The following is a 14,106-nucleotide window of genomic DNA, read 5'->3' on the forward strand; positions in this document are numbered from 1 at the left end:
GTGGGTTTTTGGAGGCTCGATCAGGCAGATCGATCAGTCGCTCTTGCAGTGAAAAGAAAAGGCAGTGAGCGGTGGGGAGTTGTCCATGTGTCCACCCTTGCCTGGGTGATAGCTCCACCACAGAAAACCGGTTCCCTTTGTTGAAGTCACAGTCGGTGACTTTTAAAGGGTTTCAGAGGACAACAAGAAGATCGACGGCACCAGCTCACCTGAAGACTCAAATCTCTCCCTCTCCCTCTCTCGCTCCATCACTACTCAACTCAATACCACGAACTGAACTGAACTTTACTCATCATCATAAGACTGTACCTTTTTACCCCTAGACTTGAAGAAGCTTGATTTTCATATATATTCCACACTTACTTTTATATAATCATTGCTAACCTGTTTGATTTATCTACATTTATATTACTGTATTGCGTAGTTACTAATAAATATTATTAGGTAATAGCAATACTGGACTCCAAAGTGTTTTCTATTTCTGCTGGTTCTTTATTCCCCTCACGGGGTACGTGACAAATCCAATATCTTTTTTGGTAAAGCTATTTCCACTGAATTCAGTGCTATGATTGGAAAAGCAGATTATGATTTGGAATGAGAGTAAAAGGAAAAAAAGTTCCATATTTTATGACAACTGATTTTAGTTCACAACTAACACGCCCTAACAGTGAACTTTAATTAAATTGTTATGATGTTCAAATAATGTTGCATTCATATAAAAACCTGAGGAATACATTGCAGGGTGTGTTATTATGAAGTTGTTTGAATATTCAGATGTTTCAAGCAATAGCCTACGCCTGGGTCCAACAAAATGAACACTATTGATCTCTGGCTTTTCTCCCTGGTTGTGTGTTGCTGCATGTGGATAAAGGAGTCATGAAAATCAGTCTCACTGTTGGCTAAGCCTTTCTCCAATAACAGTTTTGAAGGCAAAGAGAAAATGAAACATGAAATTTTGGACATGGAAGTGGTGCAGTTCTTAGTGCTGTTGTTTCACAGCTCCAGAAATCTGGCTTTAATCCTGTCCTTGTTGTGTGGAGATTACATATTTCCCAAAGGGATCCAGTTTCCTCCCACATGGTAGGTCGATTGCTAGTGTAAATTACCCCTTATGTACATGAGTAGCAGTAGGATTAGATGGGGTGGGAAAGGAAATTGATCAAGAATGGGAGAGGGAAAATGAGAATAGTGTACATATGTGTGCTTGAAGGCCTGTTTCTGTGTTATATAACATTGAGTTCAGTGGTCAGTTATGACATGATTAATATGTTATACATCTCCTATAACATATATAATAAGTGTCTGTGGATGAAAATTGCTCCTTACTGGCTTTACAAAACAGTTTGTGACAAAAATTCCAGAAGAGAACTACTGAAATGAAATAGCTTTTAAGGCTGTTTTGTGAATGTGGTATCTCTGTTTATAGTTAAAATCCCAAAATTTACCAGCATCAGCGAGAGAATAGGGGAGACACTAAGACAAGTACTGGTAAGTGATAATACTTCTCATGATTTTATGCTGTGATTTAGCAAATAATATTTGGCAGCTTATTAATTTTGGCACTCTGTGGTTGAATATCCAGATCTGTATATTATTTTTATTTATATACTTAATGGTATTAAAACTAATGGTAGTTTATACCTTAATTCACATGCTACTAGAACACTTGTATTGTTTTATAAAGTCAAGAAATTTGTGGAAGGACATAAAATGTTCATTAAACCAAATACACTGACAAAGACCTCTATTCAGCCCCATGCATTTACAAAAATGAACCGAACAACTAACAGGTAAAGACTTCCTCTATTCATGGAAGAAAGAAGGCTTGTTTATTGAAATCATTTGCAACACTGACATAAGAAAATAATCAGAGGAAAGTCTAACCGATCAAAACAAATATCACTAGCTTTTCAGAGTTACAAACAGAAATTGTTTTCTTGGCTGGCACACACTAGGTTCTGAATTTTCTGTGATGCATTGAAGAAAATTTATCTGAATTTCATCTGTTTTTACTGATTTAGATTTGCTTCTTGGAATTCTGACCATTGACTTAACAGCAATCTCTATAAATAGACTGCCACTTTAGTTGCTTTTCTAAGCTGCATTGCAAATTTAATTGCTTTAAATCCCCACAAGAATGGTTCTGCAAGAGTGCCAAGGATTGAATGTAGGTACGATTTGCAATAATGTTTAATTACACTTTAGTGGATAATCCCACAAGAAAGGTGCATCGCAGCTGCAGAGTTTGGTTTCCAATTTCAGTATTCCATTTATTGCAATGCACTAGGGCAAATTTAATCGTACGTAATTGCAAGATTGCTAAATACCCGTTTCATTTTTCTTTCCACCGAGATCTTCTTATAGTGGAAGTGCTTATGATAGTTGGCTGCCAGCTGATGAAGTGACAAAGAGGTTTGATTAAGGCTGATTATGTGGAATGCATAGTGAAACTAATGAATCAAAACCAATTAGAGTCAAGTTGGACAGTGCCTATCACCATACTGCCATTTGCCACAGGGCAACCTTTAAAATTTAGCTAGAAAAATATCTACTTAGAGGTAACTTGCAAGGTTTATCCTGACCTAATGAAATGTCATATGCTGGATAAGTTCCACATTTGAATCTCAGTTTTGTTGATTTACTTAATCTTTGCCAAGGCAGCATGAAGTTGTCCTTGACCTGATTACTAACTTGTGATTGTGGCTGGAAAATAGGCATTGTTGAATTTAGTGCCCTGACGTTAACCTCTTCCCTCCCTCCCAATAGCATGGGCAAGGCAGTTAAGTTGGCCTTGGTGATTGGACATCATAACCTTCTTAATTTTACGTACAAGAACAAACAATGGGAGCAAACTAAAGAGGAAAAGATAAGCCACAATAACAGAACATACACTCAATGGCCACACCTGACCATTAGATATACCCGTTTGTTAATGCAAATATCCAATCAGCCACTCATGTAGCAGCGGCTCAATACATAAACACATGCAGATGTGTTTATTTGTCACAAGAGATTTATTTGACATTCAGACCAAACATCAGAATGGGGAAGAAATGTGAACTAAGTGACTTTGACCATGGAATGATTGTTGGTGCCAGACAGAGTGATTTGAGTAGCTCAGAAACTGCTGATCTCCTGGAGTTTTCATGCACAACAATTTCCAGAGAATGGTGCAAAAAACAAAAAACATCTAGTGAGAGACAGTTCTGTGGGCAATATTGCCTTGTTATTGAGAGAGGTCAGAGGAGAATGGCCAGACTGATTCAAGCTGACAGGAAGGCAACAGTAACACAAATAACCATGTGTTACAACAGTTGTGTGCAAAAGAGCAACTGCACAACACAAAGAACCTGGAAGTGGATGGGCTACAGCAGCAGAAGACCACCCCCGGTTCAACTCTATACTTTAAAAAGTGGCCACTAAGTATACAAACCATTTTGAATACAGGCTTGGGGAAGTGCTGCAGTCATGCTCCCTTGTGTACTGAGCTGTAAAATCTGGTAAAGTTCCTGCCTGAAAATGCTTAGGGAAGCAGGTTTCTGCTAGTCCCAAAAGGAAACCTCGGGCCTTTGTTAACTTTGGTTTTACTACCTTCCTTCTGTCGTGCAGCTTTACAGTTCCTCATCCCACTAGAAGTCTGTTTACCTTGTCGAGAAGGATTTTTGTGACACCCCTGTGTCAACTTGATCACACTATATTACATTTCAACTCCCACTTAGTGATAATAATATTGCTGTTGCCAGCTTTTGTTGGGTGTCAGATTAGTAATGAAAGCTAAAGCCGCTCCAGGTCATCCTGTTGTAGTCACTCTCTGAAAGCCAAATGTTTCACTGCCTATTCCTGCTATTGAAGTCCAACATCTGAGCTCAGTGGTGGTCAGAATTGAACCAGATATTTGACCCCTTTCCCAAAACAGATGAAATAACACCACTGATTACATCTCCCTTAAACTTTCCTCACATTGCTGACACCAGCCACAGTTGAGGCTATCTAAAACAAATGAACATAATTTTGTAAACAGAAGAGATTCTGCAGATGCTGGAAATCCACAGCAACACAGAGAAAATGCTGAAGGAAATAAACAAGTCAGGCAGCATCTATAGATATGAATAAATCGAAGGTTACATTCTGACTTTTTCCCCCTTCCTTTCCAGTCCTGATGAAGGGTCTTGGCCTGAAGTGTCAACTGTTTATTTATTTCCATATATGGTTCTTGACCTAACGAGTTCCTCCAGCATTTCGTGTGCGTTGCTCTGAATGTGATTTTGTGCAAGATATGGAGAATCCCTAATGTTGCAACAAGAGAGGAACACTGTCAATTATAACTAAATTAACTTGCTTAATGCATTTTAGCCCTAAATCCAATGTCTTCTATTCTCAATACACTGCAACCAATACATGAACACACAATGGGTTGAAATAAGAAAGAGGACTAATACCTGTTTGACTGACTCTGTGATGTACTTGAGCCTTACTTGATTTATCAGATGCTGGGGCACTATGCAGTTTTGCTGAGGAGCAGTTTCTCTCCCCAATGGCTTGGTCAAATGTTGCATTCCATACTTATTAGGCTCTGATTGCTCCTGTTGAATGCGCTGTTGAATCTGATCAATTTTCATGCTGCAGTATTTTTGCACAGGTGCTGTTTCTTCTAGAATTGGCTGAATAGACTCTGTAGAAAAAAGTAGTTCAAAATAAATTGTACGTGGAGAAGGAAATTCACGGGTATAAAGTTCACAAAATCAAAAGCTACTGTGGTGAGGAAATTAGTTTTGCTTCACATAAATTTACCTACTCCTTCTACGCAAATGCAGTGTAACATCTTTTATTGAAACTGGCCACAGTTCTAAGTGCCTCAGTTGGCTTAAGTTATTCTCCCAAATTACAGTCCATGAATCTTCTGAGCACAATGCTTCACAGAATCCCACTACATTCATTACTATTCCATATCGCAAGAACTTACATTTATCATTAGAGATACATTAATGCATAACATAAAACATCTCTATATTATCCATCATTTGCCAAAGATGATTATATTCTGGAGCACAACAGGATCTCTCGAGTAGGTAAGCATCCTCCATAGCTTGAACTCTTGTGCTAATTTTTGCATTACCCACAAACTTCTGTTTCATTTCTTGAAAGTGTCTACATCATGAATACAAATAATATTAGAGCCCTTAGTATTGATTTTTCAAGGAAGCACTGAAACCTGGTTTACAAGTTGATCAAAATTCCCTGACTGAATGATGACCAATAGCAAATAGTTATCAATCTCAATTTAGATTATCACTATATTTTCAAACTTTTATTTTATAGAAAATCCTATTGTTAGGTCACCTAGAGAAATATCCACATCCTATGTGGTCATATGCCCTATGTTGAAGGAAATTGGTTAAACATTACTTTTTGCATGAAACTGCATTGAATACCACTGATTTGTTTGTATGTAATCATACATGGCATCCATAATTATACAATTGAGCTTTTCACCTAGGCCCAAGTAAGTGTGTGAGTGGGCCAACAACTACTTGTTTTTTTTTTACCTTATCCAAGTATTTTCAAATATTGAAAATGTGTTGCCTCTTTTCCTGTGTACAGGAGGAACCTTCAGAAATATATTAAGGATAAATTAGATGCACCACAGTGTCTTCTTTAGAATGTTCCTTAATTTAACAAACACAATATTCTTATCTATAGTAATGTCGATAATTACATTTCTAACATCATCATAAAATGCTGTCAAGTTGAACACCATCTTTTGGAGAGAAGGCCAATATAAACTTTTATGACAATCATGATGCCATATATTTGGGAATCATTTATAACTTGTCCTTCCGTATTATTCAATAACCCAGTATGATTTTAATGGTACTTCAGTTAATGTCCATTTCCCAGCTTTAGCCATATGAATGTAACTATGACACTAAAAAGTAACTCGTTCTTTATAAAACACCTTAGGATATAATTAAAAATTGCAATAATGCCATGGTATGAAATAATAAATCTCCCCTTATCATTGCAATGTGTACAAGAGTCCATAAGTCAATTATCAAGATTTTTAAAAAAGCTGCATCCCCTTCAAGTCAATGAAGTAAACTTTGTAGTTTATATTAAACTAAGAAAAAACTTGTGTGTTTATATTGCACCCTTCATAATCTAGGAAACCCCAAAACACTGGAGAAATAACACACTTTTAACTTGTCAGTATTGTAATTCATGGAAACACAACAATTTCTACACAGCAACACGCACAAATTGCTGGTCAGCAGGCCAGGCAACATCTATGGAAAAAAGTATAGCCTACATTTATACACAGAAAGGTCTGACTAACAACAAAGAGATAAATGACTGGGGCTTCAGCTGCAGTTTTTGCATGTTGTATTTTTCAATTTTTTCCATCAAAATGTTTTATCAGCAGGAGCCATGATCATTTTTATGTGATCTTATGGAGAATAAAAAAAGCTTATGTTTAGGGTGGCAGGGTGGAGATACACCTATATCAGAGGAGCTATAAAGCTCTCCTTCCTCCTGCTAGCTAACAAGTCACCCTTGGGCAAGGTGTTGCACCTGTTTAGTCCATCCCCCCTACCCCATGATCAGGGTCATGCGAAGTCACAGGAGAAAGTGGTTGATGGTCCTATGAGCAGTTGGTGTATATCACAAGTCCTGGTATGCGACCACTGACACCAGGCAGCCAATCTCTGAAAAATATATTTATAATGGCTGGGGTCACCCATCTTGTCAAGACACTGCCCAAAAGGAGGCAATGGGAAACCTCTTCTGTAGAAAAATTTACCAAGAACAATCATGATCATGGAAAGACCATGATCGCCCATCTTATACAACACAACACATAACAAACAAATGAATGATGCTTTGGAATTAAAATCTTTTCTTTTTTTATATTAGGTTACTTTCTGTGTTTTTGAAAAATTAAAATCATGTCCTTAGAAGCAATATTTCTTAATGGTTGACACCAGAGATTCTGTAGATGCTGGAAATTCAGAGTAACACGTACAAAATGCTCGAGGAACTCAGCAGATCAGGCAGCACCTCTGGAAGGGAATAAACGGTCAACGTTTCAGGCCAGGAGCCTTCACCAGTCCTGATAAAGGGTCTCAGCCCGAAACATCGACTGCTTATTCCTACCCATAGATGCTGCCTGACCTGCTGAGTTCCTCCAACATTTTGCATTTATTATTTCTTAATGGTTGATTCTGGATTCATTGCATCAGTTTACATTACTAATGAGAAAGCCTGCTGGTTTGTTAGTCCCATATAAAGATCCTGTAGAGATCTTGAACAAGTTAACAACTGATGCCTATAGCTATAAAGCAGGGGTTCCCAACTTTCTTTACGCCATGGACCCCTGCCATTAACCGAGGGGTCGGTGGACCCCCAGGCTGGGAACCCCTGCGAGGGTGAAAGAAATCTGATGGGAATCACATACTACTCTGCAGTGACATCTGCTGGAAAGTTCAGGTGCAATCATTGGCCTCGATTTTGATGGTTCATGCCAGTAATATCATTCAGAAATGTAGATATTTGCCCATTTCAATGACAGCAATTCAAATGAAGATAAGCAAGAGCAGGCCAATTAGCCTGTCAAGGTTGCTCCGCGATTCAATAAGATATTAAATGATCCAATCTTCACCTCTATACCACTCTCCCCATTCACTCCCTTGTTCAACTGTGTTAATTTCTGCCTCGAATATATTCAATACCTCCGCATCAACTGCTCACTGAGAGAAGTCCCTCTTCATCACCTTAAATGGGCAACACCTTACTCTGCAACTATGCTTCTTTTCCAGATACACCCTAAAAGAAATATCATTTCAGTATCTACTCTTATCAAGCCATCTCATGGGCACTGCAATGGTGTAGTGGTGAGCACGAAGCTATTACAGCAGAGTTCAGAGTTCAATGCCAGCAGCCTCACTGTGGAATGCCTGGGTTTTCTCCAGCTTCCTTCCATGGTCCAAAGACGTACCAGGTAGATCACCCAAGCTGAGATGGGACTTTGCTAGCTTTCAAAGTTGACAAGGGAATTTCAGGTGAACTAGTTCAGTGCACCACTCAAGGTTGTGAGGGGTATGGATAGGGTAAATGCACACAGGCTTTTTCCGCTGAGATTGAGTAAGACTAGAGCTAGAGGTCATGGGTTAAGCATGAAGGGTAAAATGCTTAAGGGGAACGCGAGGCGAAAAGTCTTTAGAGGGAGGTGAGTTTGAAAGTGATGAATGCAGGTTCAATTTCTGCACTTAAGAGAAGTCTGGATGAGTACTTGGATGGGAGGGAAATGGAGGGCAATAGTCCAGGTGCAGGTAAATAGGACTAGACAAAATAACAGTTCACAAGGACGAGGTGGGCGAAACAGCCTGCTTCTTTGCTGTAGTTCTCTATGACTCTAAGTTTTACAATTTCAGTGGAGTCTGGGATACATCAGACTCATATGCAAGGAGAAATCCAGGGAGCCTTCATATGACTAGAAGGATATCCCAATGTATTTAGAATCAATAAAGTACTGTTGGGGTGTAGTCACTGTGGGAAGCACCACAGCCATTTATAGAAAAAATATCTCACAAACAGCAACATGATAATAACGGGACCATTTTTTTTCCGTTAAGATTGTTATTTTTTTCAGGACATAAGACATAACTCACAACTCTGATATAGAGTCAGAGAATGTAAAATCTTTGTGGGTGGAGTTAAGAAACTGCAATGATAGATAAAAATCATTATGGGAATCATATATAGACCTCCAAATAGTAGCCAAGATGTGGGGTTGAAAATGCAAAGAGAGCTGAAAAGGCCATGTAATGAGGGTAATGTCACAATTGTAATGGGGGACTTCAATATGCAAGGGGAGCGGGAAAATCAGGTTGGTGTTGGATTGCAAGAGAAGGAATTTGTTGAATACCTATGAGATGGCTTTTCAGAGCAGCTTGTGCTTAAGCCTATTTAGGGAAAGGCATCTTAGATTGGGTGTGGTGCAATAACCCAGATTTTATTAGTCATCTTAATGTAAAGGAACCTTAGGAGGTAGTGATAATAAAATATGACTGAATTCATATTGTAACCGTGGCTGACAAGGGAAGTTAAGGACTGCATAAAAGCCAAGGAAAGGGCATATAAGGTAGCAAAAGCGAATGGGAATTTGGATGATTGGAAAGTTTTTAAAATCTAACAAAAGGCAACTAAAAAAGCTACAAGGAGGGAAAAGATGAAATATGAGGGCAAACTAGCCGATAATATAAAGCAGGATACTGTTTTTCAGTTATATAAATAACAAAAGGGAGGTAAGAGTTGATATTGGACCACTGGAAAATGATGCTGGTGAGGTAGTAATGGGGGACAAAGAAATGGCATATGAACTGAATAAGTACTTTGCTTCAGTCTCTACTGTGGAAGTCACTAGCAACATGCCAGAAGTCCACGAGTTTCAGCATGCAGGAGTAAGTGCCATTGCTATTTCAAAGGAAAAAGTCCAAAGCAAACTGAAAAGTCTTAAGGTGGATAAGTCACCTGGGCCAGATGGACTACATCCCAGAGTACGGAAAAGAGATTGGTATGGTCTTTCAAGAAATCACTTGATTCTGGCATGGTTCCAGAGGACTGGAAAATCGCCAATGTCACTCCACTCTTTAAGAAGGGAGCAAGACAAAAGAGAGGAAATTATAGGCAGTTAGCCAAACCTCAGTGGTTGGGAAAATGTTGGAGCTCAGTATTAAGGATGAGGTTTCAAGGTACTTGGAGACTAATGATAAAATAAGTCAAAGTCAGCATGGTTTCTGTAAAGGGAAATCTTGCCTGACAAATCTGTTAGAATTCTTCAAGGAAGTATCAAGCCGGGTGGACAAAGGAGAGGCAGTGGATGTCATTTACTTAAGATTTTCAGAAGGCATTTGACAAGATGCCTCACATGAGGCTACTTAACAAGATAAAATCCTACGGTGTCGCAGGAAATATACTGCCATGGATAGAGGAGTGGCTGACAAGCAGGAGGCAGCAAGAGATGCAAACACGAGGAAATCTGCAGATGCTGGAATTTCAAGCAAAACACATAAAAATTGTTGGTGAACACAGCAGGCCTGGCAGCATCTATAGGAAGAGGTAGAGTCGACGTTTCGGGCCGAGACCCTTCGTCAGGTTGCTTGAGTGGGAATAGAGAGGGCCTTTTCTGGTTGGCTGCCGGTGACTAGTGGTGTTCCTCAGAGGTCAATATTCGGACTGCTACTTTTCACATTGTTCATCTGTGATTTAAACATTGGAATTGATAACCTTGTGACAAAGTTTGCTGACGATATGAAGATAGGTGGAAGGTAGTGTTGAGGAAGCAATGCGATTGTAGTAGGACTTAGACAAATTGGAAGAATGGGCAAAAAAGTGGCAGATGGAATGCAGTGTTGGGGAATGTATGATAACACATTTTGGTAAAAGGAACAATAGTGAACAACTATTATATAAATGAGGAGAAGATTCAAACATCAGTGGTACAGAGGGATTTAGGAGTCCTTGTACAAAACTCCCAGAAGGTCAACGCACAGGTTAAGTCTGTGGCAAAGAAGGCAAATGCATTGTTGGCATTTATTTCAAGGGGAACAGAATATAAAAACAAGGAGACAATGCTGAAGCTTTAGAAGACAATAATCATACCACACTTGGAGTACTGTCAACAATTTTGGGCCTCCTATTTCAGAAAGGATGTATTATCATTGGAGAGAGTCCAGAGGAGATTCACTAGGATTATTCTGGAAATGAAAGGGTTAACATTTGAGGAGCCGCTTTGGGCCTGTACTCACTGGAATTTAAAAGAATGTTTGGGGATCACATTGAAACCCACCGAATGTTGAAAGGACCAGATAAGCTGGATATGGAGAGGATGTTCCCTCTGGTGGGGATATCGAGAACTAGAGGGCACAGCTTCAAAATTGAAGGGCAAACTTTTAAAACAGAAGTAAGGAGGTACTTTTATTATTAAGCAGAGAATGGTGAATCTGTGGAATGCTCTGCCACAGACTGTGGTGGAGGCCAAATCCGTAGGTATACTTAAAGTGGAAGTTAATAGCTTTCTGTTTGGTCAGGTCATCAAGGGATATAGTGAGAGGGTAGGTGCATGGGGTTGAATCAGATCTGGGATCGCCAAGATGAAATGGCGAAGCGGACTCAATAGACTGAATGGCCTAATTTTGCTACTGTGTCTGATGGTCTTCTGGTCTAACTCTTTGAAATGCTTCAGTATTCTTGAGAGAGTGCAAAGGATCAATTTAACCAGTTAACTCCAAGTGTGCATGCTTCCTTAGAAATGAACAGGAGTATCAACCCATAATTTTAAAATTCAAGTCCCTGGAATGATATTACTGTTGGATTCCTTGCACAAATATATTTCTGTCAAAAATAAATGACATTACATAGAAAAATAGTTTATGATAAGTGTAGAACAAAAATCAATGTGAAAAGATTTCATGGTATAATCACATTTTAAATGAAACCCAGTCCTAGCTAAAGCAGAAATAAAGTAACTAATAAGAGCAAATGAGATCCTACCATGAACTTTGTAATAGCTTGTGAATTAATCTTTATTCATAGCCTGTCAAATCTTAATGATATGAAGCAAGTCCCACTCATTTTGGCTTAATGATCTAAACAATTTCAATTCACCTCACATGCTCCAAAAGTTAAACATACAGTGACTCCATATGGACATCCTTTACAAATGATCTTTAAAAAATCCCTTATTCTGACTATAATCAAGCAATCAAACTGCATCTAGGTTTCTTCCAGTTAGAAATGAACCAAGCAAGTATCATAATTTATAATTGGGGAAGGGCAAATTATGAGGCTATAAGGCTAGAACTTGCAGGTGTGAATTGGGATGGTGTTTTTGCAGGGAAATGTACTATGGACATGTGGTCGATGTTTAGGGATCTCTTGCAGGATGTTAGGGATAAATTTGTCCCAGTGAGGAAGATAAAGAATGGAAGGGTGAAGGAACCATGGGTGACAAGTGAGGTGGAGAATCTAGTCAGGTGGAAGAAGGCAGCATACATGAGGTTTAGGAAGCAAGGAACAGATGGGTCTATTGAGGAATATAGGGTAGCAAGAAAGAAGATTAAGAAGGGGCTGAGGAGAGCAAGAAGGGGGCATGAGAAGGCCTTGGCGAGTAGGGTAAAGGAAAATCCTAAGGCATTCTTCAATTATGTGAAGAACAAAAGGATGACAGAAGTGAAGATAGGACCAATTAGAGATAAAGATGGGAAGATGTGCCTGGAGGCTGTGGAAGTGAGTGAGGTCCTCAATGAATACTTCTCTTCAGTATTCACCAATGAGAGGGAACTTGATGATGGTGAGGACAATATGAGTGAGGCTGATGTTCTGGAGCATGTTGATATTAAGGGAGAGGAGGTGTTGGAGTTGTTAAAATACATTAGGATGGATAATTCCCCAGGGCCTAACGGAATATTCCCCAGGCTGCTCCACGAAGCGAGGGAAGAGATTGCTGAGCCTCTGGCTAGGATCTTTATGTCCTCGTTGTCCACGGGAATGGTAACGGAGGATTGGAGGGAGGCGAATGTTGTCCCTTTGTTCAAAAAAGGTAGTAGGGATAGTCCAGGTAATTATAGGCCAGTGAGCCTTACGTCTGTGGTGGGAAAGCTGTTGGAAAAGATTCTTAGAGATAGGATCGATGGGCATTTAGAGAATCATGGTCTGATCAGGGACAGTTAGAATGGCTTTGTGAAGGACAGATTGTGTCTAACAAGCCTGATAGAGTTCCTCGAGGAGGTGACCAGGCATATAGATGAGGGTAGTGCAGTGGATGTGATCTACATGGATTTTAGTAAGGCATTTGACAAGGTTCCACACGGTAGGCTTATTCAGAAATTCAGAAGGCATGGGATCCAGGGAGGTTTGGCCTGGTGGATTCAGAATTGGCTCGCCTGCAGAAAGCAGAGGGTCGTGGTGGAGAGAGTACATTCGGATTGGAGGGTTGTGACTAGTGGTGTCCCACAAGGATCGGTTCTGGGACCTCTACTTTTCGTGATTTTTATTAACAACTTGGATGTGGGGGTAGAAGGGTGGATTGGCAAGTTTGCAGACGACACAAAGGTTGGTGGTGTTGTAGATAGTGTAGAGGATTGTCAAAGATTGCAGAGAGACATTGATAGGATGCAGGAGTGGGCTGAGAAGTGGCAGATGAAGTTCAACCCGGAGAAGTGTGAGGTGGTACACTTTGGAAGGACAAACTCCAAGGCAGAGTACAAAGTAAATGGCAGGATACCTGGTAGTGTGGAGGAGCAGAGGGATCTCGGGGTACATGTCCACAGATCCCTGTAAGTTGCCTCACAGGTGGATAGGGTAGTTAAGAAAGCTTATGCGGCGTTAGCTTTCATAAGTTGAGGGATAGAGTTTAAGAGTCATGATTTAATGATGCAGCTCTATAAAACTCTGGTTAGGCCACACTTGGAGTACTATGTCCAGTTCTGGTCACCTCACTATAGGAAGGATGTGGAAGCATTGGAAAGGGTACAGAGGAGATTTACCAGGATGCTGCCTGGTTTAGAAAGTATGCATTATGAGCAGAGATTAAGGGAGCTAGGGCTTTACTCTCTGGAGAGAAGGAGGATGAGAGGAGACATGATAGAGGTATCCAAGATATTAAGAGGAATAGATAGAGTGGACAGACAGCGCCTCTTCCCCAAGGCACCACTGCTGAATACAAGAGGACATGGCTTTAAGGTAAGAGGTGGGAAGTTCAATGGGGATATTAGCGGAAGGTTTTTCACTCAGAGAACGGTTAGTGGGTGGAATGCACTGCCTGAGTCAGTGGTGGAGGCAGACAAACTAGTGAAATTTAAGAGACTACTAGATAGGTATATGGAGGAAAATAAGGTGGGGGTTATATGGGATGCAGGGTTTAAGGGTCGGCACAACATTGTGGGCCAAAGGGTCTGTACTGTCTGTACTGTTCTATAATGGCACCAAACAGAAGCTAGTCATCAGTGGTTTCTCTGCTGATCAAAACTTTTCAACCAGTTGACAAGCTACTTTGCTAAATGAGAAGTAGAAACCTTTCTGAATTTATTTAGATGCGAAATAGGAGCA

The 14,106-nt window shown here is 39.9% G+C and overlaps 1 protein-coding gene across 2 annotated transcripts in view; it reads right to left on the bottom strand.

Moving 5' to 3' along the window:
• Positions 1-14,106, bottom strand: part of LOC134353061 (uncharacterized protein C8orf48-like) — a 92,183-nt gene that overhangs the window by 26,779 nt on the left and 51,298 nt on the right. For both annotated transcript variants that reach the window (XM_063060913.1, XM_063060916.1), the window contains exon 4: positions 4,440-4,672. In XM_063060913.1, the coding sequence (XP_062916983.1) occupies positions 4,440-4,672 (233 nt within the window). The remainder of the gene's footprint in view (positions 1-4,439; positions 4,673-14,106) is intronic.

The sequence above is a fragment of the Mobula hypostoma genome, chromosome 10 (genome assembly GCF_963921235.1).
Source record: "Mobula hypostoma chromosome 10, sMobHyp1.1, whole genome shotgun sequence".
NCBI lineage: Eukaryota > Metazoa > Chordata > Chondrichthyes > Myliobatiformes > Myliobatidae > Mobula > Mobula hypostoma.